At 39.1% G+C, this 27,110-nt stretch overlaps 1 protein-coding gene across 1 annotated transcript; it reads left to right on the plus strand.

Moving 5' to 3' along the window:
• Positions 1-1,281: 1,281 nt before the first annotated feature.
• mbd1b (methyl-CpG binding domain protein 1b) lies at positions 1,282-26,063 on the plus strand (the record flags this gene model as incomplete). Its single annotated transcript, XM_083906074.1, has 16 exons — positions 1,282-1,589; positions 1,906-2,046; positions 2,965-3,106; positions 3,888-4,168; positions 4,261-4,343; positions 4,621-4,664; positions 10,568-10,708; positions 10,806-10,883; positions 11,274-11,294; positions 11,371-11,463; positions 16,798-16,959; positions 17,048-17,224; positions 17,312-17,389; positions 17,464-17,547; positions 20,284-20,367; positions 25,590-26,063. 16 exons carry the CDS (start codon positions 1,282-1,284, stop codon positions 26,061-26,063), a joined length of 2,391 nt encoding a protein of 796 aa, XP_083762200.1.
• Positions 26,064-27,110: the final 1,047 nt, after the last annotated feature.

Here is a 27,110-nt window from a genome sequence, read left to right on the forward strand (position 1 = left end):
ATTTTTCTGAAAAATGCTTGGTTTTCACCAAACCTGTAGTCATATCGTATCGTATCGATATCTGGCATGAATATCGAGATATGAAATTTTTTGATCTGGCCAACTGTTGTGAAGGACTTTTTCTTCTTCTGTCGTCCACCACACTGGTTTTCTGTGGTGTTCCGGGTCTTTTGGTGTTGCTGAGCTCACTGGTGCATTCTTTCTTATCTAATTTATATTCCACAATTTATGTGGAATATAAAGAGTTAGTAATAGAAGTAGAGGTTTAAGTGGGTACAGAATACTCCACAAAATGACTGTTAAGAATGGAACCCCACTGGGTACAGTGTGTAGCCCACTGCTTTTTAGCATTGTGTTTATTGACATCTTTAATCAGATTGAGCAAGATATAGGAACGTTTTTATATGCTGAGAACGGGGCACTTTGCGTGAGAGGAGTATTTTAAAAAAGAAGATGCAAACTCCAATGAAATGATATGAACAAATACTGGTGAAAGTAGTTAAAATGGAGTTAAACTGTCAAACTGATAGGCTGCAATAAAGAACTAAACTCCTAGCAGCATTAACACATAGATAGCATGGATTCACATTCATCAGAGAAAATCGAACAAGCGTCATCCATCTCTCCTGCAAATCTATTGATCCACATTCCAGTCCAGTAGATGGCGATAATGCACCAAGAAGAAGAGGACGAAGAAGAAGAAGCGCCCCCAACTTTTAGGCTTCAGTACACACACACACACAGGCGCCATTGATGCACGGCTAACGGTGCCTAGCTACGCTACTCCTGTTCTCACTTGTGTCTCCAGCCGTCTAACGTATGTGTTTCTCATATCTCACTGTTTGAAGTAAAATGTAAAATACGAAATACGTATTTATTGGGAAACGGGGCAATAACCATACATGCATTCACGTTAGCCTGGGTCATTGGTGCTAGTATTTGCTGCTAGCCACTTCTATTCATATTTCGTTAGCTACATAATCATGGAAACGAGCTAACGCTAGCCGCACTAGACTGGTGTCTCGCGCTAGTTTGTATGAATATCGCACATTTGCCTTTTAAATCATTGTCACTTAAAGAAAGCGAATGAGTCCGTTCAAGCTACCGTCACATTACGCGTAGCAATGCTTTTTATGGAAACATATGGCGAGTAACACCTCTGTTTATCAACATTCCCAGGTTCACAGTGATTTGATTTCAAATAAGATGCAAGACAGACTGTAGAGTGTATCCTAATCGTCTTCAAGAAATCACAGTGGCCCGAACTGAACGAGCCCATCAATGAACGAGGAGCCAACAGTGAACCCGACCCCAGGCTCAGCGCCTGTGCAGGAGGATGAGGAGGAAATGATCAACAAGGCAGCTCCACCACAGGAGCCCTTAGTACTGTCACACCACCTTCTTACACGGGACGTTCCCATGTCCAGTACCATAGAAGAGTCTCAAGGAGACGTAAAGGAGTTTGACTGGTTTGAGCCCCTTGAGGATTTCGATGATGGTGATGATGCAGAAGAAGAAAGCCTGGCAGGAGAGAGTGAGAGGAGTGAGAGTGTGGCAGGCAGCGAAAAGGCCTTCAAAAAGATTCACCAGTAGGTTGACAAGTGGATAACACAATCCTTCATTCGCTGGTCATTTCACAGCTTTATATATATATACGTAAATGTACCTTTTTGTTTATTTTTTTTTTAAAATTCTAAAGTATGTAAGCAAAATGATGCAATTCATATTTGACTAAAGCATGTTGAAAGAGATTGTTTGTCATCAACAACCCCAGTGAGAAGTCAAATGGCTTTTTGGATGCCTTTTGTTTCTGTTTTGAACCTCTTAAATATACAAGCAAAGACAATATCAACATTTTCTTGGATGGCTTCCTGTGCAATCTAATTTCCCTGTCATCTCTTTCAGTATTCATGTTCCTTTGCGAAAGCGCTCACATCCTGATGAGGGGTGGGAGGAATGGCCTGGACTTGGAGAAGGTTGGAAACGTAAAGAAGTTATTCGGCGATCGGGGAGCAGTATTGGTCAGAAGGACGTATATTATCTAAGGTAAATACTATCCCATCCTATCACACGTAGATGACATTTACAATTCTTTGGCAAGATGGGCTTAGAGCAGTCCACTTGTGATCAGATCACTCGGATCAATGATGATGCCTGGTTTGAACGGGATCATTATTTATTAACAGAGCTGCAACTAACAATTATTTTCGTAATCGATTAATCTGTCGATTATTTTCTCGATTAATCGATGAATCGGTTGGTCCATAAAATGTCAGAAAATGTTAAAAAAACATTGATCAGTGCTTGTCAAACCTGGAAATGTTCTTGAATGCCTTGTTTTGTCCACAAACCAAAATGGTTCAGTTTTAATGATTTCTTTGTTTATGTGGAGCAAAGACTAAGAAAATATTCACATTTAAAAAGCTGAAACAATCAGAAATCTTGTTTTAATCATGAAATAAAGCTTAAAACCGATTATAGATTATCAAAATAGTTGGCGAGTAATTTAGTTATCGATTAATAATAGATTCATCGATTAATCGTTTCAGCTCTATTTATTAATCAGTTATTAGAGATGGACGACAAGGGTAGTAAAAAATGTTACATTGTTATTTATTTTTAGTGGCTCTGTGTTTCTGCACATGCCAATATGACCAATAGAGGCTTGTTGCGTGAATAGAGTGAAGTCTGCCATCTCTGATTGCTTTGTTTTGTGTATGTGGTGAAAGGCACCAACAAACAAAATGTATTATTATTTTTAACCCTTGGTAGAGAGTATTTTCAAGTCACCCCACATGAAATAAACTCAATTCACAGTCACTGTGGTCCATGTATCGTGAGTGACTTTATATAATGTACAATAAAGTCATATGTCATACCATCTGCATTTGAGGCAGAAGGAGAAAAGGTATGTTGTTGTAGTTTGTGGTGTTGTGCAGGTGTAACTGCTTTTCTCCTTCACAGTCCAATAGGTGAACGAGTGAGAAGCCGTGTTGAACTGACATCAGTGCTGGATGGATACGTCGACTTATCAGCCTTTGATTACAGGACAGGGAAGTTCTTTGATGGTCCAACACCACCGACACGGGTTCGAAACAGAGTGAAGGTATTTGCCTCCCTATCGATTGAAGATCGTGCCCTGATTTAATTAATCTATGAGTAATCATGGTAATCAAGTTCAAGTTGACCAACCATTTTTATCACAGTAACAAAACTCATAATTAGGTAGCTGTTGATAACGTACGTGAAGATCATTCATATGATCCTCCTGAGACCCAGCAATGCATTTTTTTTACTTCACCCCACAGAGTGACAGAGGCTTGTTTTTAGTGGCTCTGTGTGTCTGTCTGTGTTTCCGCACCTGCCAATAAGACCATATCTCGGCCTCTCATACCGGGTGCCCGCGTATCCTTAAAAAGTCTTAACAATTCTTAAATTCATGTATCTAAAATTAATCAGTATTTAAATCATTTTGCATGATAATTTGTACATTTTAGATGCCACTATCAACTAAAGAAAAATCAATGATCCCACCTGCAAGGGAAGCATATCTTGTAAAAAGAAAAGAGAGGTAATACATCTTGACACAACACAACAGTCAATTTTACAGTTGTAGAACTTTCCAGCTGGTGAAACTATATGTGTTAGATGTTATGATTGAGGGTGCTTTCACACCTACATCATTGGGTGCCCATTTAATGAAAAACTGCAACACATTTACACACTTTTTCTGGGTCTCAGGAGGACATATTTAAATTTGATAAATAATATGCAAATGCTTGGCTGACCTCCAGATCTTTTTTCATGGACTAACGTACAGCTGACAATTAGTGGTCAGCTCTGAAGGTCCGTTTGTCTTTATTTTCCCTCTCTTTCTCATTCATTAGAAAAAGATGCGGGAGCGTTCTTCCTCAGAGTCCAGCTTCATGGAGAGAGGAGAGGGGGCAGACACACCTGACTCTTACCACAAACCCACACCCAGCCTGGGGTCCAAAAATGTGTTTTCCCATCAGTCAGGCCTCTCCTTGCACAATACACTGAGCACACCAAAACACTTCTCGCGCAGTGATGATTCAGAAGATAAAATTAGACTTCCTTTCCCCTCATCATCCAAACCACTGCGGCTCCCATCCATTAAAGGAGAATTTGGGTCAGAGGAGAGCACTCTGTGAGTCTGTTACTTATGTTGATATTTCTAATGAACTTTATCATTTGAAGTACATTGTGACTCCTCGTAATGTTATAAATGTTTCACTGCAGGGTCTGTTCCAGATGTGGTATTTCCTTCACTGGCACATGGTATGACAAACAGAGGAAGAGGCCTTGCTGTCCCTCCTGTTGGGGTAAGTACAGAAGCTTACTATTTGTTAAATTATTATTGTTTATTTATAATATCTAACGATTTGACTTTAATGTGACCATTTCCTGGATTGTTTTTTCCATGTAACAAATGAATCATTAAAACTGACCGATGCAGTGAAAATGGAAATAATCGTTTGTTGCAGTCCTAATTGTCCTAGTCATTCTCTGTCCAATCCGATGTGGAACAATCGGATAGTAGAACATACATTCCTCCATACAGCTGTACTCATCCTACTCCATTTGTCTCTTTGATTAAAGCATCTTCAAAGACAAAGGAGCATCCGATGATTCGTTTCAGAAAGGTAATTCATTGTTTGTGAGCATGATGTGTGCATAAGCAGCTACATTTTATCAATTTTAATGTTCCAAGTAACAAAATCATAGTCATATTCATAGCCATGAATCTCCCATATTTCAATAGGTGTTGTTTTTTTAGAAGAGGATGTTGAATTTATTGGAGAAAATCTACTTGGGTCAATTAGGGATGCACCGATTAATCGACCATATTTCAGACAGAAGTGTTCTGATTTTAATAAGCCGGTCAAATGCACCCGCATCGCGCAGGATCAGCAACACATGTGCACGCGGCTACACGCACATGTAGTAGAGTGTAGGGCAGGGCGGTATACCGGTTCACACCGAATACCGGTTTTATTTCGTTATGATATGAATTTTTAATATACTGCCATACCGGTGTATTCGATTCCACAACATCCGCGCAGCCGCGGCGCAGCTGTCTGCTTTGCGAGTGGGCGCTCTGCATGTAAACGTTTCATTAATGTTTATATATTTGTTTCAATCACTGAACGAAGCCTGTCATATTTGGGACAAGAGTCGGGACCTTAAATCACTAAAGCACAAAACTTTTGATCAGCACTCAGCATTTGTTTGTTTGTCATTTAAACCTGTGTGAGCAGAGAGAGAGAGAGCGAGAGAGTGAGATCTGAGCTCTTGGTCATTAGTTAATTTACTTATTTGTGTGCAGGTACTATGTTGTGAAATATGTTTAAACTTAAATAAACTACACATACAGGTAGTGATTCATTTTTGTATTTTTAGTTGGATATTGGATGTTAACTGATTGTATTTCTATGTTAAAATGTTCTATTAAAGGAAATATGCAAAAATATATATATTTCTGTATGCTGTAAAGAGGTTTAAAAAATTGAAATCGTAATCGGCTAAAATCGTTATTGGCAGGTCAAACTTCTTGAAAAATTGGAAATCGGAATCGGCCCCAAAAATGGCAATCGGTGCATCCCTAGGGTCAATGACATGACATGCATATTTTTGTGTCCGAGTCCATTATTTAAAAAAGAAAGAACAAACAAACATTATTTAATCTTTTATTGACATCCATCACTTTATTCAAAAAAACCTAATAATTTTCATACATTTTTCAGTATATTCAAATAATTATTTTCTTTTATGTTTTGGCTTCTCAAACTCCTAAGATGTCAGGTGGTGCAAGTGAGCAGACTAAGAAAACTAATAAAGATTTTATTTTAATAATGATAAATTCAGAATGAAATACTCATTATTTTATGTTTGAAGTATTTTGGGTTAGGGTTTTTCCTAATATAAATAGTTTGAAAGCTGTTGAAATAACTGCAAAACCTTTGTCCAGCAATTTACATTTCCTAAATGTCAGGGTGGTGCAACCATAAACATTTGACTTTTATTTTGAAGAGACGATAGCTATAAACAGGATGTTGCATAAGCCAGAGGACCCCCAGAGTGGTACAACAAGTGTAAAACTAGAAAAAATTTATTTTTATCATAGACCTCTTTATTTTTTTAGATTAGTTGATATTGTCAGGTGGTGCAACCAGTTAGTCAGGTGGCACAACTGCAAGGAATGTCGCTATATAATGCTGTTCAAACCTCTAGCGTTATCCATGGCACTTCTAGAATGTTTATTAGTTTTGAATTTAAATCATGTTACACATTTTAAAACATTTTGCATGATAATTTGTACATTTTAGATGCCACTATCAACTAAAGAGAAATCAGCACGACACATGGTGCGCATTAACAATGATCCAGCTGCAAGGGAAGCATATCTTGCAAAGAGAAAAGAGAGGTAATACATCTAGACACAACACAACAGTCAATTTTACAGTTGTAGAACTTTCCAGCAAGTGAAACTGTATGTGTTAGATGTTATGATGTTATGAGGGTGCTTTCAGACCTACAGCATTTGGTGCGCATCAAGCGTGTTTGGTCCCTTGGTTCAGCTCGTTTGCATAGGTGTGAATGTAATCTCGGTACTTTGGTGCGCACCAAATCAACCGGTCCGAGACCACCCATTCAGTAAGGTCTCGGACCAGTTGATATGGCTTTATCCACCCTACTTTGGTACAGTTCCTCTGGTGTGAAAGCAACCAAACCAAATGGGATGCATTATGGGTATGAGATGAGATACGGGATTACCCCGAATTTCCACCGGGCACGCCTTGCGAGCCAGCCGTATTCAGCGAGCCAGCGATTATCTCCGGTGGTCGTGGTGCCTACATTCTGCTGCGGTGACACGCCCGGTGGAAATCGGGGGTAAGTCTGGTTCCGGTGCCGATGGTCTTCGCGGCCTATTTTGGTTCGTTTTGAACTCTTCATATGTGAAAGCGAACTGTACCAACATCCGTTTGCTACATTGTAACATTTTTCTGACTGGTGCAGACCAAAGCAATCGAACTCTAGGTGTGAAAGCGCCCTGAGTCCATGGAGCAGGAGCAGTTCGTAATCAAAGCGCAGTTGTCCTCAATACACAAAGCTTTGTTTTGCTACAGTTTGTCATCAAAGCTTTGTGTATATGTTGAACCTCTGTTTTCCTTTCTTTTAAACTGTAACTGATCGTCAGAACAAGTACGCTTTGTTGGTTTTACAACCTATTAAGTTAGTGTCTATTAAATAGTGTGAGGAATAAAACTTTGTAAAAGACACTCAAGTTGTCCGCCGTACTTGTTCTTTGTTTTGATGACAACTGCACTTTGATTACGAACTGCACATGCTCTATGTACTCATACATCGTAACATCTAACTCATACATCGTAACATCTAAAACATACAGTTTCACTTGCTGGAAAATCCTACAGCAGTTGATTTTATATTAGAACTTTCAGATTCTTAAATGGGAATTTGTCAGTTTATTAATTCTTGTGTTTTGTAGTTATCAGAGGAGGAAGAGAGAGGGAAAAAATGTGAAGCCCCCATCAGCCAACTGTCTAAGCAAGAAAAGGAAAAAATGAGGCTACAGTGGAGGCAAGATCAGAGAAAACACAGGGACAGGAAAAGGGCCATGGAGGAAATCTTGAACTTCACACCAGTGTCCATAGAACCCCCAGCAGAGCTTGATCCTAACCCTCCCAACATGGATGATGTTGTCAGTGAAGATGCACCCAAGGCATCTTCAACACCACACAAAAAAGCATGCAGTAGATGGAAAAGAGAGAAAGCAAAGTTGCGCAGGAAAATGCAAAAAACTAAACGTGAAGTGGAAGCTGCCAAAGTTAAGAAAACAAATAGAAAGATTAAAGAAAATAAAGCCTGAAAAGCAAAAGGCTAAATCTACTGAAGGAGACAGATCAAGTCCAGTGGCCATCCAGTGTAAAGAAAGAGTTGTAGACTTCCTCTGTCGGGATGAGAACAGTCGCTTAGTGCCAGGGAGAAAAGACATTCACAAAAAAAAACAAATAACTGACGTTAGTTTGTTAGTTCAATATTGTCTTTTTTTTTTGTACTGCAGACAAAATTATCAGACATGAGTACTTGTGTGCCTAGACCATGAAAATGTCAAACTCATGACCAAAAACGGCACCAGAAAGGTCTCCTGAAAACTACCAGCATGTCTCGGCTGTTGTCTTCTATTGTATGCAGTCCAAACGACAAGACAAGCATGTATCGAGTCTGCCCCAAATGCTGTTATAATGAGGTTGAAAGAGGCAGAAACGGGCAGAAGAGAACATGACATGGCATCAGTGGATCCGAATATCTGTGTCAGAGGCCAAAAACATACATGAATTTTGTAAAAGAAACTGGAACATGTGCTGCACTGTTGAACATTTTCAACCACTACAACTGGTTGCACCAAGTCAAAGAGTGCAGGGCTTTAAAAGAAAGCCTAAGAGAGGATTAAATTGTCCTCCATGTGGACTTTTCAGAGAATTTCTCCTGCAAACTTAATAGTGAGTTACAGGCTTTTCAATTTGGAGGGAGCCAGAAGCAGGCCACAGTCCACACGTGTGGCTTATACAGCAGCAGGCTCACAGTCCTATGCAACCATTTCTGCATCCCTTCGGCATGATAAGAGAGCTGTGGGCCCACTTGGATCCAGTACTGAAGGATGTGATGAAGAATTGCAATCCATCTCCCACAATTGTGATGAGTGATGGTCCAGTCACCCAATACTGAAATAAAAAAAATTTTTTTTGGTCAGCACCATTCCCTTCCTCTCAGGCTTCCAGGTGACATGGTGACATGGAACTTCTCAGAGAAGTCCCATGGAAAAGGTGACCCCAATGGAGTTGGCGATGCAGTGAAGCCCACTGCTGACTCTGCTGTCCTAAGGGGTGAAGATGTCCAGACCCCAGAAGATTTTTACAACCTCCTAACAGAGAGGTAATATGATGTCAAGTTCTTCTGGGTGAATGAGGAGGACATCAGAAGGTTTGATGAAGCGGTCCCTGAGGTTGTACCTCCTGTAAAGGGAACTTTGGCTATGCACCAAGTAATCTCCACTGATCCAGGGACTGAGTGATCTCCTGCTTCTGTAGCAGACCACATATCTGCCAACTCCCATAATGATCAACCTCTAAACAGCCAGTACCCATGAGAGCACCAATGAGAGCAGTGATCTAAATGGAAAGTTCATCATGGTGAAGTACGAAGGTCAGCCATTTGTGGGGCAGGTCTTTCAAGTAGTTGGAAAAGAGATTGAAGTGACCTGCGTGCAGCAACTGCGTGGAAACAATGCATTCATTTTGCCCCATCGTGCAGACATCATTTTTTTTCTATGCAGCTGAAGTGCTCAGAGTGATTGCAGAGCCTCTCAATTCACGGCACACACAGCTAATGCATTCAGACTGGGAATACTTTAAAACACAGAACTGAGATGAGATATCGTCTACCAATGTTGACCCACAATTTGAAAATGTTGCGATTTTGTTAAAAGACACCTCATTGTTGCTATTTATAGTGTTGTATCAAATGTAATGTTAAGTGAAGTGTTTTTGAAATCTAAAACACGTTACTATTTGATATTATTTTTTCAGCATATTTCATGTCATAACTAATGTTGTCCGGTGGTACAACCAATATTTGTTAGGTGGTGCAACCAATTCAAACCAATAAATAATAAGTTAAAGGGGTTTCTAAATGGAATTTGTGCAGTTAGTATACTGAATATATACATTTTTGTATTTGTGTCGAACTGTCCAGGGTGTACCCCGCCTATCGCCCTATGGCAGCTGAGATAGGCACAGCACCCCAGACACCCCACAGACACAGTTGTGCTGTCCTGTCAACTGCTGTGGTGCTGTGGTAGATGAATGATGGATGGATGGATGTATTTGTGTGATTTCCTGTTTTTAAATGTAAAAATGGATGTTAATGATACTAAAAACCTGACCTACAGAATGTAAAAATCTTAAATTATTGTTAAAAAATAATGTTTACCTAGTGTAGACACCTTAAGGGATAGTTGCCAAAGAATTAATCTTAAAATGAATATATTAGGAATGCATATATATTTTTATAACTATTTGGCTCTGCCACCATTTTATTGTTGTGAAGTTAAAAATACTGTAAAAAATTATTTAAAACAGAATAGTTATTAAATAAATCAGACTTGTTCAAACACATTGTCCTGGGCTCAAAAATATGCATTACATCTATATTGAAAATGCTTTTTAAAAATACCTTTTTAGAAGCTTTATTTGTCATTGACCCATTTGCATTTATTTCCCCATCAGACATGAAGAAAATGTATTAAATGTAAGGTCTCATGAAAAGCAATTCTAATTAAATATTTCCCTAAATCCTGTAATTCATATGATTTATTGTCTTAAAATTGTTCACATTGGTCAATGTGAATCGTGAGCTTGTGTTAAAACTCACCTCAGTGTTATTTGCAGTTCCATCCTCTTTATCTGCATTACAACACTAATGTTTAAACAAAACCGCTTTTTTGTTTTGCTCCTGTCAACTGTAGTGGATTCCTTGTGGGCAGTGTGTGGGATGTCACAACACTGTCAATTGTGGGCAGTGTGCAAATTGCAAACATGGATTGCAGAGCCCTGAGTCCCGCAAACGTATATGCCGAAAACGCAAGTGCATATGTCCTATTCGCAAGGTAAGCAACATCAGACACAACAGTAGTTGTGTATGTTGCTGCCTAATATTAACCTTGCTTTCACTACCCTACTTTGTGTATCTCTATGTCACATCAGGGACCTGGCAGTGGGGGCTACCAGCAGCTGACATCCCATCATGACATCCCTGAAACCTTTGATGACACAAGTCTTCAGGTAGATAACGCTTGTATAGCCATTGCAAACTAATTCATGTGTTCACTGTTGGATGGTCAAAGATCTCATCGTACTATTTTCACAACATGTAGAGTTCCATGTGTCGGTATTTATTCTGATTATCGTAGCGATTATTATGTGATCTGATTAAATGTAATCAAAGAAGTACACATCTTTCAAATACACCAATGCTGGCTCAAGAATATTCTGTACATGCACAACTTTATGGATCGGATCAGACTTGTTGTACACATTTAATATATACTGTTAATATTGGTTGTCTTGTATGAATAACTACAGTGATTACAGTACAATTATGTGCTTGGGCTTTGAAAATGAAATATTCATTTAAAATGTTAAAGTTCTAATGGCAGCCATTTTTTTTTACAGAGTGAATTTGCAGATACACAGGTAAATTTGATCTTAATTCATAATAGTTGGTGTTATAGCTTATTGTCTGACTCCCTCAATAATGTTATCGCCACAGCTTCCAAGTCTCAAAAGCAGCGACACAGAGAATTTCTCTGTCAATATTGATGTTGAAGATGATGAAGATCTGTCAACTGACGATGACGATGACGTGAGTATTTTTTTATATTAATATTTTTACTAACATCTCTGCTGCTGCTTATGACATAGCAGTTCTATAAACATGTCATCACTGACTCAGCCCTGTCCTGTCTAAACTTGTGTTTAGAAAGTGTTGCCTGCTCCAGGGCTCCGTTTCACAAAGCAGGTTTCGTGAAAACTCTGAGTCCGTTTACCCTGAAATGAGGGAACTCCTGACAATGATCCCGTGGATGAAGGTGTAGCATTACAGCGCAGAGAATTAAATATTTGTCGGGAGATGATTATCAGACCACGCATAGATAGACACTTATCTTTTTGAGCGGTACCGTTTCACGTCACAGTCCATCATTTACATACACAACCTAATCCGTCCTTATATTTACAACATTACCAACTAAAGTTATGCTCTCACATCCCAGCAGAAATTGTGTGTTGCGCTGCATTTTTTTGCAAATGGCAGTTTTTTTTATACAATGTCGGAGATGCAGAGCACTTGAACATGATATAACTGAGTCATTTATGTGTGAAAACAGCATTATGTTGGGGATAAAACAACTGTACAGTCAAACAGTCACTTCATATTTACTTTACAATGTAAAACATGATCAAAATGATGTACCCCCATGAGATTATGTTGAGGTCTTACCTGTTTGAACAATGTTTTTATGTTTCATCTTAAACTGCTGCCAAATGCGCTTCTCCCCCGTGGGATTACACTTAAATTAAATAAATTAATAGTCTCTCAAGCTGTTTCCCCACGTAATATTATTGTGATTGAGCAAAGGACGACATTTAAACTGTGAGTGAAGGACGTCGCCCTCCGCTTCCCCGTTGCCATGGTGACTCGGGACTCCATTGATGCTGTTTTTTATACTTGTGGTTCACGCGCTTAACTCCAGGTGAAACTATGCCGAGTTGAACAAACGAACTCAAATCAGCTGTTGTGGAACCGAAAACTCAGAGTTCAGGGTTAGACTCAGAGTTTGTTGAACCTGCTTCGTGAAACGGTCCCCTGGACTCTGTCTTCTGTCTCCGCCTCATCTCCCTCTAGTCCTTTTTTATTCTTTTTTTTTTAAAGTACATTTTTTGTATATGGGTCAATGACATGACGTGCATATTTTTGTGTCCAAGTCCATTATCTAAAAAAACCAAAATGTAATCTTTTCATGACATCTATCACTTTATTCTATAAAACCTATTAATTTCATACATTTTTCAGTAAATTCAAATAATTATATTATTTTTATGTTTTGGCTTCTCAAACCCCTAAGATATCAGGTGATGCAGCTGTCCGAGCAAGTGAGCAGACTAAGAAAACTATTAAAAATGTTATTTTAATAATGATAAACTCAAAATAAAATACTCTGGCATAATTTTATGTTTGAAGTCTTTTGAATAATGTTTTTTCGCTAATATCAATAGTTTTAAAGCTGCTAAAATAACTGCAAAACTTTTGTCCAAAGATTTACATTTCCTAAATATCAGGGTGGTGCCACCATAAAGATTGGACTTTATTTTGAAGTCAAGAGACATTAGCTGTAAACTGAATGTTGCATCAGCCAGAGGAACTCCAGAGAACCTTGGGACTAAGCAAAAAGGTTTGTAGATCTCTGTCAAATACTGATAAAAATAACTACTTTCAACTATATGTAGGTTGGTACACTTTCCATGTCAGTGTGGTACAACCAATGTAAACCAATGTAAAACTAGAAAAAAAATGATTTTATCATTAAACTCTTTGTTTGTTAAAAAGTGTTCTGTGTGACCTTCATGACAGGGGTAGAAAATAATGCTTGCATCCAAACAGAAGCTGTTTAATTTGAGTTTAGTTGCAATTGTCAGGTGGCACAACTGTTGATCAGGTGGCACAACTGCAAGGAATGTCACTATATAATGCTATTCAAAGCTCTAAGGTTATCCATGACACTTCTAGAATGTTTATTAGTTTTGAATGGAAAGATATTACACACTTTAAATCATTTTGCATGATAATTTGTACATTTAAGATGCCAATATCACTATCAAAATTGGCATGACACAGGTTAAGTATTAACAATGATCCAGCTGACAACTCTGCTTTGATTACTTAGTCATAACATCTAGCACATATAGTTTCACCTGCTGGAAAGTTTTACAACAGCTGCCAGGGTTTACTTCCACCAGGCTAAGAGTTGTTGTTGTTTATTTTAAATTTTAAATCCATTTTTTTTATACACCACAAATATTTCTAAACCGGGGATCAAGGCCGCTGCGCCCCCATGTAATCGGCGAGCTCTCCCTTGTCCATGTGCTGACTCAAACTCAAGTCACACCATCAAATATGTCATTATTACGGTTACATTGTCCTTGTCAATAAAGATGTTATATTTAGGGATGCACTGATAATTCGATAGCCTAAACACAGCGAGTTCACTGTGGAACATCACACTAATAAATGCTGGAACGTCTCTTTGCGCTAAAGCGAAACTTGGCTGCATACAGAGCGGATTATGAACTCCCTGCGACATTGACTTCACACCAGAGAACATTCTCTCTCTGAGCAGTTAACTAAAGACATCAGCTCATCTGATGCATCTGTTATTCCACTAATTGCAGCGCTAAAGTGTCTTCTTCACAAAGATTGAGAACATGGAGTGAAAACAATGAAAAGTGAGCTCTGCTCTTTAAGAGTCTGTTACCACGTTTTATTAACATCTACCCAGATCCCCTGCACTTCATCGTGACTGTGCTCGATCCTCATCATAAAGATGTAATGTTATGTGAATTGTTTTTGATGGGTTAGGGTTAGGTTTAACTGATGTCTAAAACACATGTTCAATTATATTGAGCAAGTATTTTCAAAAAAGTGTGATCTGTAAAAAAGCAAAAAGAAGCACATTTAGATTAATTGGCCCAGTATAAGCTGAGCTTGGTCTACCACCTTATCTTAGCCCTGACCAGATGGGCTTCATGGAAAAGTTTGATCGCTGAAGTTCTTGAAAAAGTAAAGGCCACAGACCGGGTCAGACAAGAAAAGTTAGTCTTGTGCCCAACATTGAGGTTTTTGAGTCCATAAATAAAGCAAACAGTTTTAGTCTGTCTGGGGATGTTTGTTTCTGTGTTTGCTGAAATAAACCAACAGAGGGAGACACTGAGACAAGAGTAAGTCACAGTGAATACTTGAAGAAACTTTTTGCACAGTATTGTTTATTTTCACAACTGGGAGTAAATGACTCTTAAAGTTGGGACATAGTTTGAAGCCAGGACAAATATATCATATGCTTAACAAGTTTGTTTTGAGGCTTGTTTTTTTTGCACCTTAAGCCTGAGGGTACATTTTGTTCAAATCCCAGAATGTAAAATAATTTCTTTGTCATTTGTAGTTTGTTTTTAAAAAAGGGAAAAATATCAAAAATAAATTGAGATATCAGTTTAAACCATATCACCCAGCCCTAGGTGAAACTGACTGATTCAACATTTGTGATGAAGCCCAATCGGCAGTGGTGGAAGAAGTACTGAATATCAGTACTTAAGTAAAAGTACAAATAACTAGAAAAATATTTACTTTAGTAAAAGTAGAAGTACCAAAATGACAACCATACTTAAGTAAAAGTAAAAGTACCTGATTTTAAACGTACTTTAAGTATTAAAAGTAAAAGTACTTGCATAATGATTAATTCTCTTAAATATCAACAATAGCAAAACCAACAAATAAGTCTGATTATACATCTTTAAAAGATTTAACTGCAACACACATATTTAATGTCAATTGCAGTACATTAACTAGTTTAACATTGTAACAACAACACATTGTAAACAGTTTTGATTCAGTTCATGAGTTTTAATCTGACAGGAACGGGCGCGGGTCATAAACTCGCGTTGACCCTTGTTTATACTCGTGCATGTGATGTGGCGCGGGGCGCCGCAGACAGCGCGCGCCCTACACACGGAGGCGTTTTATACTCGCCATGTTGTTCGTTGCAGTATTCGCCGCAACGACAGGGGGCGTACAACCAAAAATATTCAACTTGTGCTGCCGGATAAACGTCCGCTGCCTAGCAACAGTAGTAAACAACAACATTCCGCATATCGTTTACATTGGTCTCAAAATGACTGTCCGGTGACAGAGACTGTCTGTGGATTTAAAGTGTGAAGGGTTAGGGTTAGGTTTAACTGATGTCTAAAACACATGTTACTATTTGAAATGAAAATGCATTTTTTCAGCATATTTCATGTCATAACTAATGTGGTCAGGTGGTGCAACCAATATTTGTCAAGTGGTGCAACCAATTTAAACCAATAAATGATACGTCAAAGTGACCAAATGGTTTATAAATGTAATGTGTGTAGTTATTATAGTGAATATATGAATTTGTGTATTTGTGTTATTATTTTCCTGTCTTTAAATGTAAAATTGGATGTTAAGGATGCTTAAAACCTGAACTTCAGAGACCAAAAATCTTAAATTATTGTAAAAAAAAAACCACAATGATAAAAATGATGTTTATCTAGTGAAGACACCTTAAGGTATAGTTGTCAAATAATTAATTTTAAAATAAATATTAGGAATTTATATATTTTTTTTATAAATAGTTGGTTGTGCCACCTGACATTTTTTTTGTTGTGAAGTTAAAGATACTGTTAAAAAATGAGTTAAAACAGTTAGAATAGTTAAACCATATATGAGAAATGTTCAAGCACATTGTTCTGGACTCAAAAATGTGCATTACATCCATTTTTAAAATACTCTTAAAAAATACACTTTTAGAAGCTTGATATGTCATTGACCCATATACTGTCAATTATAATCTGAATTTCTCTTCTCTTGTTACTCATGCCAATACATAGGTGCACACACGCACTGATCGAATCTGTTAGGGTATACGTTAATACCAGGTCTGAACGTGGCCTAAATAATATTTGGCGGACATGCTGTTACTGTAAGCAAGTACATTTCTTTGTAAACAGGATTTTGACTTCTTTTTATCGACCCAAAGTTCAGCATTACTCTCTAACTTAGGGGCTGTAAACACTGTCACATTGGCTTTCTTTCTACATGGAACCAGTGTTTAGTAGCCCTAAAAAGATACTTTTTGAAAACGGATGCATACATTGTAATTTATACTTGTTGGCTTTATTTAAAAAATAAATAAATAAATGTTTTATGCGCGTTGCTCAACATCTCCGTTTTTAGGTGAAGCAGCATTCCATTGCCACATACAGGCCTGGCATATTTACTGCAGCGTTTAGAGCTATGTTAGTCATTTCATGTAGTGATGCTGTGTTTATGGAAATCTACTTAAAAACAATGAAGAACACCAATGTTTAGGGTGCTAGTTAGTTATTTGTTTATTCATGTTTACAGTGGCATAAGAAGCGGAAACGACGCTCGTGTGGAGAGTGCAAAGCTTGTCTGTGCAGGAAGGACTGCGGCACATGTGATTTCTGTGTAGACAAACCAAAGTTTGGAGGCAGCAACAAAAAGAGGCAGAAGTGTCGTCTAAGGCAGTGTCAGAGACAGGCAATGGTAAGGCCGTAATAATTTTTTATGACCTTCCTTGAAGAAGTGATGTCATTGTGTTGGATCTAATTATCTCTATGCCAATGTTTGGCAGAGACACCTACTGCCCTTCCAGATAGGACAAGGAGACTGTAAACCAGAGGGTCCAAGTCTGCCAGGCAGGCCCAGACCCCACTACACATATAGTCGCAAATCAAATTTAAAGAAAAACAATGGACCACATGGCTTGGACCTCACTGACAATGAAGATGATGACAATAACTTCCAATCAGTGCGTACACAATGTTCCCCGTAGCTTATAATGAGGGAAATCTGAATGCCTTGATTAATGGTTAATCTGACTTTTTGGCTCTTGTAGATGAGTTGGAGCTCGGAGCCTGCCAGCAACAGTGAACACAGTGAGCTGACCACGAGAAACCACCAATCGCCTACACAGGTTTGTAAATGCATTGATATCTGAGATCAGCTGAACAACTCCAGTCCAAACACAATGTTAACTTTGTCTTTCAGCCAATAAATTATTCCAAATTGGGACAGAGGAATGGACATCTTGACAGAGTCCCTCATATCAGCAACCTTAAACCCGATCAGCAAGTAAGTTAACATTTTTTTCTGTTTTGTATGGGTTTTCCCTTTCATTTCCAACACTGATGCTCCCCTCGCCTGTCCATACATGCACACTGCAGGGCTGCAAACAGGAAAGAGCAATTATATTGAGCAAGTATTTTCAAAAAAGTGTGATCTGTAAAAAAGCAAAAAGAAGCACATTTAGATTAATTGGCCCAGTATAAGCTGAGCTTGGTCTACCACCTTATCTTAGCCCTGACCAGATGGGCTTCATGGAAAAGTTTGATAGCGGAAGTTCTTGAAAAAGAAAAGGCCACAGACCGGGTCAGACAAGAAAAGTTAGTCTTGTGCCCAACATTGAGGTTTTTGAGTCCATAGATAAAGCAAACAGTTTTAGTCTGTCTGGGGATGTTTGTGTCTGTGTTTGCTGAAATAAACCAACAGAGGGAGACACTGAGACAAGAGTAAGTCACAGTGAATACTTGAAGAAACTTTTTGCACAGTATTGTATATTTTCACAACTGGGAGTAAATGACTCTTAAAGTTGGGACATAGTTTGAAGCCAGGACAAATATATCATATGTTTAACAAGTTTGTTTTGAGTCTTGTTTTTGTTGTACCTTAAGCCTGAGGGTACATTTTGTTCAAATCCCAGAATGTAAAATAATTTCTTTGTCATTTGTAGTTTGTTTTTTAAAAAGGGAAAAATATCAAAAATAAATTGAGATATCAGTTTAAACCATATCACCCAGCCCTAGGTGAAACTGACTGATTCAACATTTGTGATGAAGCCCAATCGGCAGTGGTGGAAGAAGTACTGAATATCAGTACTTAAGTAAAAGTACAAATAACTAGAAAAATATTTACTTTAGTAAAAGTAGAAGTACCAAAATGACAACCATACTTAAGTAAAAGTAAAAAGTACCTGATTTTAAACGTACTTTAAGTATTAAAAGTAAAAGTACTTGCATAATGATTAATTCTCTTAATAAGTTAAATATCAACAATAGCAAAACCAACAAAGAAGTCTGATTATACATCTTTAAAAGATTTAACTGCAACACACATATTTAATGTCAATTGCAGTACATTAACTAGTTTAACATTGTTACAATGTTAATGTTAATGTTAAATTAACAACACTGTTAATTTCCCATATGTAAACAGTTTTGATTCAGTTCATGAGTTTTAATCTGACAGGAACGGGCGCGGGTCATAAACTCGCGTTGAACCTTGTTTATACTCGTGCGTGTGATGTGGCGCGGGGCTCCGCAGACAGCGCGCGCCCTACACACGGAGGCGTTTTATACTCGCCATGTTGTTCGTTGCAGTATTCGCCGCAACGACAGGGGGCGTACAACCAAAAATATTCAACTTGTGCTGCCGGATAAACGTCCGCTGCCTAGCAACAGTAGTAAACAACAACATTCCGCATATCGTTTACATTGGTCTCAAAATGACTGTCCGTCTCTGTCCGGTGTTTCACGCTTTTTTTCATGTCCTATGTTAAAAATCATCGTCTTTTTGTAACTTTGTAACAATCTCCTTCCGTGAATATAAAGCTATGTGACTGTCTCGGACAGAAGAGTCATACAAATGCAGAGGTGGTGGAAGAGGAGGCTCCTCGCGGGTCTCCTCCGCACTCCCGCTTCCCATCGTTCTGGCGGCGCTCTCTCCCCTGACGCTCGTCTGGGTCACTACGTCCGCACACGGAGGCTTAGCTTCCCCGGGCCCCTCTCCGCCCGTCCGCAGCTCAGCGTCCCCATCGTATCCGCTCCCAGGGCTGACAGACACGACTGCGGGGCGCCTTTGCGAAGTCGGAGAAAGAACGGGTCCGGGGTCCAGAACTTATCAGAAAATGTAACGAAACGTATTGTGAAAATGTAGCGGAGTAGAAGTATAGATAATTGCTGCAAAATGTAACGAAGTAAAAGTAAAAAGTATGCACTATTTATTATACTTAAGTAAAGTACAGATACATGAAAAATGTACTTAAGTACAGTAACAAAGTATTTGTACTTCGTTACATTCCACCACTGCCAATCGGACCGTCGATCTGTCCAAGGTTTGACACACAACACCCCGTGACCCTCCTGTGGAGGATAACTGCGTCTCCTTTGTCTCTTTTGTGTCCTTCCCTTTGACACTGTGCTCACTTGTTTTCCCTTGAACTCTATTGAATAATCTGATAATCTGATGTGTTACTAATGCCGTCATAAGCAAGGTTTTCATTTCAATGTAACACACATTCTAACCAAGTTTTCAACGATTCTGTGAAAGAAAGTGCATTTATGTTTTTCCAAGACTTGCTATGAAGCAAATATTGGTGTGGTGGTAAGTTCCCTGAGATGAGCAGTGGGTGGCACCAAAGTCTACCTAACTATGTATCTAATCTGTTTATGTACTCAAATTGGCTGTGTTTTTATGTACATAAAAACAGGCTGATGGAAATGCAGTATACAATACTACTAACTAATACTATACTACAATACAGTATATTTGAATTGTATCAAAGCAATGTCGAAGTTGTTAATTATTTGTTTGTGATAATTGAGTGAAGGTGTTTGTACTAGTGAAAGATGCTCGGCTGGTATTGATATATTGTTGATATTTTAACACAAATTATAGACACATTAGATTTCATGTTGTGGATCAAAGCACATTTCTTGTGTTGTTGTTATTATCATTTGAAATATACTTGAACTAGAGTTAGAACTGACAAAAGGTTCAGGTTGAAGTTATAATTTCACCCTTGTCAACTAGGACCAGGAAAGATGGGATGCTGAGAGGTCACACTTTGGCAGAGATGGTGAAAAGCATGTTGAAGAGGAAGAGGAGGCACCCATGGTAAGTGTCCTCCTGAGGCCACATCCACACGCAGTAAAACACAAACAGTCTTTTTCCTTTGTTCTGAAAAAGTTCCCATAACCATGGCTTGTTTTAGTTACTCTAAAAAAGTAACTAGTTACAGTACTAGTTACTTCTCCCGGAAAGTAACTAAAGTAGTTACTGAGTTACACATTCTAAAAGTAACTCATTACTTCCGAAAGTGTCTATTGCACTACTTTCAAGTAATTTTTAAATACTCATATGTGTCAAATAATTTGGAGCCCATCTCCAAACCTCTGACGGAACTTGTGTGCGTGTTCAAATATTTCTGATAGATCTGAATACTATAATGACATGGACACTCAATACAATGCAAGCAGAAATCCACAGTGCACAAACTATTTTAATGTTGCTGTGGGAAAGTCAGACGAACATCCAATAAAATGTGATGGATTATTGTAGATATTATAATTACTATGCTTATAGAGTGCATTGATAAAAATAACACAATATATGTTTTGGAACTTTTGACTTATTTATTGCACCTCAACAGGCCACAACTAAGCAGAATTAAATTACGCTTGTTAAGCAATGTGCCACAAATAAATAATAAATAGATTTACTCTTTGGTGTAGATTAGAAAGAAAAAAACAGTTGACATACTGTTCGTATGTTTTTACATAGTGTAAGTACTTTCATTTCTCGAATCTTCATCTATCTTCATCTTCAGAATGACTTTGTCAGACACAGTCTCTCTTTCGTTGTCGCCCTCACTGTCACTTTCGTCTTGAGGTGAATGTGTGCGTGTCGTTCTCTTCATCACGCAGCAGTCCAGCCTTTCCAAACCCGGTGGTGATTTTTTACTTAGGGCCCTATGAAATCCATTTTATTTTTTTCCAAATACCGTTTTATTTTTTTCCAAATTCCGTTTTTTCCGTTTTAATTTTTTAGAAATAGTAAATAGTTTAACATTTTTTTTATTCAATTTTTTTTACCTTTTATACTTACTTTACCACCATAGAATGTGTGCTTTTTGTGTCAGTGAATAAAATGTCCACTGAAATTCTTCTTGAATCCACTAACTTCTCTTAAGTTAAATCCTAATTAAGTAAATGCCAGTGAATCTTAAAACAAGCCACGCAATGCTGGTCACATTTAAAAGTAAAATAATTAACATAAATAAAATAGTGGTAGTGCCCCCTCATCTGGTGCAGACGGATTTCTGCGCACCGCCCCTGCGCTGTACTCTTCTCCCTCTCCTGCGCCGTGCGCTTCTCCGTATCTGTCTGGATCATTTCTCTACACGCAATATTACCCCTACAACTCTGCAAATAACAGATGCATCAGATGAGCCGATGTCTTTAGTTAACTGTTCAAAGAGAGAGAATGTTCTCTGGTGTGGAGTGCGCAGAGACTTTCCAGCATTTAATAGGCGATGTTCCACAGTTTACTCGCCGTGGTTCGGCCGCCGAATTATCGGCACATTCCTAAATATAACATCTTTATTGTCAATAAAAATATAACCGTAATATCGCGTATTTGATGGTGTGACTTGAGTTTCAATCGGCACCTGGACAAGGGGATGCTCGCCGGTTACATGCGGGCGCAGCGTACTTGTTCCGCGGTTTAGAAAAAAAAGTGTATATAAAGTAAATAAACAAGCAACACGCACTGGGGGAAACACTGACCGGGTGAGTGTTTGTGAGGAGATGCACGGGTGGTGCCACGAATGAGCGGTCCCCGGAACATTTCTCCAGACAAACGTTCCTTCTCCTCACGATGACAGCATTTCAGTCACATTATGTCAATTTCCGTGATATTCCGCGTTTAACATTAGATTCCGTTTTTATTGGCCAATTCCGCGATTCCGTCCGCGATTCCGTTAACACGGAAATCATAGAGCCCTATTTACTCTGTCCCATGCTGTCAGGATCCACTGGCAGACTTGAGCAAAAGTTGCTCTTCGCCCTAGCATCTTCTTTGCTGCATTATCTCTTCCAACTGTCTGTCTCACTCTTGAGCTTCTTGCTTGAGCACCCCGTGGAAGCCGTTAGCCTGTAAGAGTCTATAGATTAGCCGCATGGTTATATAAGCAGCAGGACTCGCCATTCCTGTTTCTGCTGCGCACATCGCGAGTAAGCAGAAACAAATGGGATGTGGGACTTATCCTACCTGAATTGCACTAGCTTCTACTTCAAAGCGTTCCAGCAATTGAAGTCGAATGTTAGAAAACATGGACGACCGCGGGCACTTTTGCTTTATGTTTGAAGAGGCATTTTGACTGTCAGCAATTCAGTCTACTTACATACACAAGTGAGCCGTATATGTAAAAGCCATACATATCGATATGTAACGTCATGAGTATACTTTTACCGTAGCCCTACATATCTTCATGCTAACAGATAACAACAACGACATAATTTCACGCCTTAACATGAAAAACAAGTTGCAGGGTTTCCCCCAGATAACCTGCTAAGCCCGGTGGTACCTCTCGGGCCCTCCGGCAGCCCACTGCGTTTTTGTAAAACTTATGTACTTATGTGTTATTGTAAGACATTGATTAACAATACTTAAACACCAACTATAGAGTCTTATAAAAAGACACTCTTGAAATTAAATAAATAATATACCGTAAATTCCGGACTACAGAACGCACCTGATTAAAAGCAGCATGTGCTAATTTTAGAAAGAAAATCAGTTTTGTACTTGTACAAGCCGCACCGGATTTTAAGCCGCAGTTATCCCACGTTGTAATATGAAAAATTAGCTCAAAAACGTTCATCATATCTTCTTGTTACTGTAAGAAGTGAGTCACTGACAGCGGATGACAAGACCTGCGACACGCCCAGGTGCCGGCTGTCGCGGGGAGTTCATAATCTGTGCCGCACGCAGCCAAGTTTCGCTTTTGCGCAGAGACTTTCCAGCATTTAATAGTTGCTTTTCCACAGTGTACACGCTTTGTTTCGACCGCCGAATAATCAGTGCATCCCTTAATATAACATCTTTATTGACAAGAACGATATAACCGTAATAATGACGCACTTGATAGTGTTGACACTTGTTTCAATCGGCACCTGAACAAGCGTGCGCTGTGCCGATTACATGGGGGAGCATGCGCTCTTGTTCCCCGGTATAGAAAAATCTGTGGTGTATAAAAAAATCTATTTTAAATAAATAAACAAGCAACGCTAAGCCTGGCGGGGGGGCAAGTAAAGCCTGGCGGCCCGCCAGGCTTATAATGCACTGGGGGAAACCCTGAGTTGTGATAAAATTGCTGTGTCTAAAACAACTCTACACTCAAAAAAAGTAAAGTTTATAGCCTATTCATGTGACTCCATGGGCGCCACTATTATTCTCCGATTTCATTTTGGTGAAGTGGGGGTAGGTCGATCAGCCCCGACTTCGCGAGTAGGAGGTCCCACTTCGACAGGCATTCCAGTGCACTTTGTCTAGTTGGAGGTAGGATAAGTTCCACATCCAACTGGTTTGTATGGGCTCTGGAACGCAGCATGAGCACCCGCCCAACTTCACATCTGATTGGCTTACCATAAGAATTGTACTCATCCTCAGCCAATCGTCATCACTTTTGTGATTGTCTTGTGCCTCCACCCTCACCAAGGACAAGGAGGAACAAGACATTTCTCTGTCGCTCGGCTCAGAGGTCTAATGTAAAACTGCTGCCTTCAATAAAGTAACCCCACACATTTTTTGGCAGTAACGATAATGGCGTTATAATAATGAGAAGAGTAATCAGTTAGATTATTATTATAAACGCATTGTAAAATTATACAATCACAGAAACAGTGGCAGAGTTAACCAAGTCAGGGAAAATTAAGGGAAATAAAAGTTATCATAAAGCAAACCGGCCAAACAACAGTGTTGTCAACTTTCCGGCTCCTCTAGTCTCCATGCACGTGTCCTTGGGCAAGACACTTAACCCCATGTTGCTCCTGACGAGTGTCAAGGTCCTGGTATACTTCCACACATGGTGCAAGTGGACCCAATGCCCAAATTGCACCATCAATGCGTAGGCTGTGCACGTGCAGCCCAGATTTTGGAACCGACGTCAGATCCATGTGCAGTACAGACAAACAACAACAAACATGTGGATTAGAATCCATCAGTCGCACATTCAAGGCGCCTTAGCTGCTCTGATACCTATCCAGGAGTCATTTCAGCAATTACGCCGAGTCAATGTTTTGGTTTTTCGACTGTGGGCTACTCAGCGCTACTAGAGAGAAGTAGAATGAAGTTTCAGCGCATGCGTGTGCTCCTGGTGTTGTTGTATGGCAGTACTTCACAGTGCCACCTAGCCACCTGGCATGCATACTACATCAAATTTCACACACTTTAGGACCCGAGGGAGAGAGAGAGAGACGGGGAAAACAAAAAAGCATGCAAATGGTATTTATCGCAGCCAGAAAAATGATCGAGCTAATTTAATTATCGTGCGATTAATTGATTTATTGAATATCGCGACAGGCCTACGCACACAGATCCAAGAGGACAGCTCGTGGGAGTCGGAAACGGCTCATCAGCCACTCATCACTGTTGGCCAGTGGATCTAGCTCGTCTCGGGAAGTTCCGCTCCCTCCGTATCTTTCCGTTTGCCACATCCTCTAACAGTGCCAAAGCAGCCATTGTGCACCATTACGCATTGTGATACCTGCCTTTATATGCCCATCGATTAGGTATCTGCTACATGTGAGAATTACCCTGATATCAGTGTAAACATAATTTGCCCTACTGTTGTGTTACTATTGTCCTAAATCATGTTTCCCGTGTGCACTCCAGGGAGTTTGTTTGTTCGTTGTAGAAATGTAATTTTTTTTATCCATTCCTTGCAAATAAACTGTTCATATATGAGAGGTAATATAACTATTTATTTTACACGATCAGTTTCACACAGTTTCTCCCGTTTCTTTCTTCTGCCATCAGTGGCGCAGTTTCTCCTTACCTCAGGTGTATGCGTACGCATGGGTCAGAGTTGGCGTGGAGGACAGCACATTTTCCCATCAAGTTCTCTTTTTATAAATCCCACGGTTTGCGTAGAGAGTGGCGTACGCCTTCTTTTGTGCGTACGCAACGTTTGTAAATGAGGTCCCAGGCCCTTGATTTAACTCAGTATAGCAGGGCTTCATTTGGGGCGGATTCTTCACATTATTTGTTTCCCTTGTCCCAGTTTGCCCCGTCCTCAACACTTTGTTGTTCAAATACTTCAAATGTTTTTTTTTCTGCAGATCACACAGATCTTCAGTTCGGACGATGCCGCAGCAGAGAATGATGCTGATAGTGAAAACGACTTGATGAAATTACTCCACTCTTTGCGCTCCTCCGCTCTACCAATCCTATGGTATGCCATACTGGTGGAAGGCCCACAGCTGCAGCTCATCCAGTGTTCCAAACAGTCCAGCATGACTGACACCATGGTACTAATTGACCCGGGCTTCTTCTATCAGGTCAATGTCCAAAAGCAGCCCTTGCTCCCAACCCACCCGTTGTATGACAACTACCCTCCTTGCTTAACCTCAGTGAATGAGGTGGTCACTCTGCTGTTGGACCTGGAAAAATATGTTGTGTGCCAGGGCCTGTCCCCCAAAGATCCACTGCCTAATAAAGACCCAATCATACTTGAACGGGCATCCACATGTGATTTCCTGGTGAAGAAGAATGTGAGCATCTGTTCTAAGTGCAGAGTTCTACAGGGACTTTAACGTCAGCACAAACAGGAAAAAAACACTCAACTGGGAACCATAGTTTCACTGGTGCAATGTGACATTTGGTTTTTGTTCAGCAGTAGCTTTTTGTAGGAATTGACACTCTCTCACTCTCTGTGTCAGTTATCTCGTCTTTACTCTCATTTTACATGATTTGATAATTCTGTCCATGCGACAGCACTTTCTTTTTAATACTTACAATAATGTTTACACCTCTAACTAATTGCTGATGCAAATGTATTCAGATAATAGGAGATGGTGTAGTGTACGCTGGTTTACACACCTTTACTCACACAATAGAGCACAAATCCTGATGCTCCATAATGAGTGTATTTTAGATGATCTCTGGTTTTAAGTCACTTACAGTGCAATAAAGCTGAGAAACATGTTCAAATGACTAAAGCTGTTTTTAGACTTCCACTCATCAGGACATCATGTTTAGCTTTTAATTGAAAACTAAAAGCATAGCATTGTGTATTAAACATGTTCTTGTATAGTTTGATGATGGATGGTGATTGTTGACTGTGTAATTACTCCTCCCCCTAATTGGGTTAAATATCCCTAAAGGTTTTTGTATTCTCAACATAAATCAGGTTTATATATTTGTGTTTGTGTTTGGGAACTGTTTATTATTCTTTTACAATATGTTATTTACTTGTGGTTTAAAATATGAAATAAATGCTTTATTTCCAAATGGTTGCCTTTTTGAGGGCAGTGTTCAAATAAACTTCTTGTGCTTCCTTTTTTATTACACCTGACAAATGTGTTGTGAAACACATCATGTTCCACTAACAAAGCTTTGTGTGAATGTATTAATATTCTTATATATGTATATATGTATATATATATATATGCCTAATTTTGTTTAAATAATTCTTCTACACTTTCTATATATCACATAAACGTTATTTCACTTCTCAAATATCACTGTGTGTCTCCTATATGACATATTTAACTGAAATGTTTTATCCAAACGACGGAAGGAAAATAATGAACGTTTACAGGGGTGCCCAACCTTTTACATACCACTGTATGTGTGTATGT

Source organism: Microchirus variegatus (assembly GCF_963457635.1).
Source record: "Microchirus variegatus genome assembly, chromosome: 19".
Lineage (NCBI taxonomy): Eukaryota > Metazoa > Chordata > Actinopteri > Pleuronectiformes > Soleidae > Microchirus > Microchirus variegatus.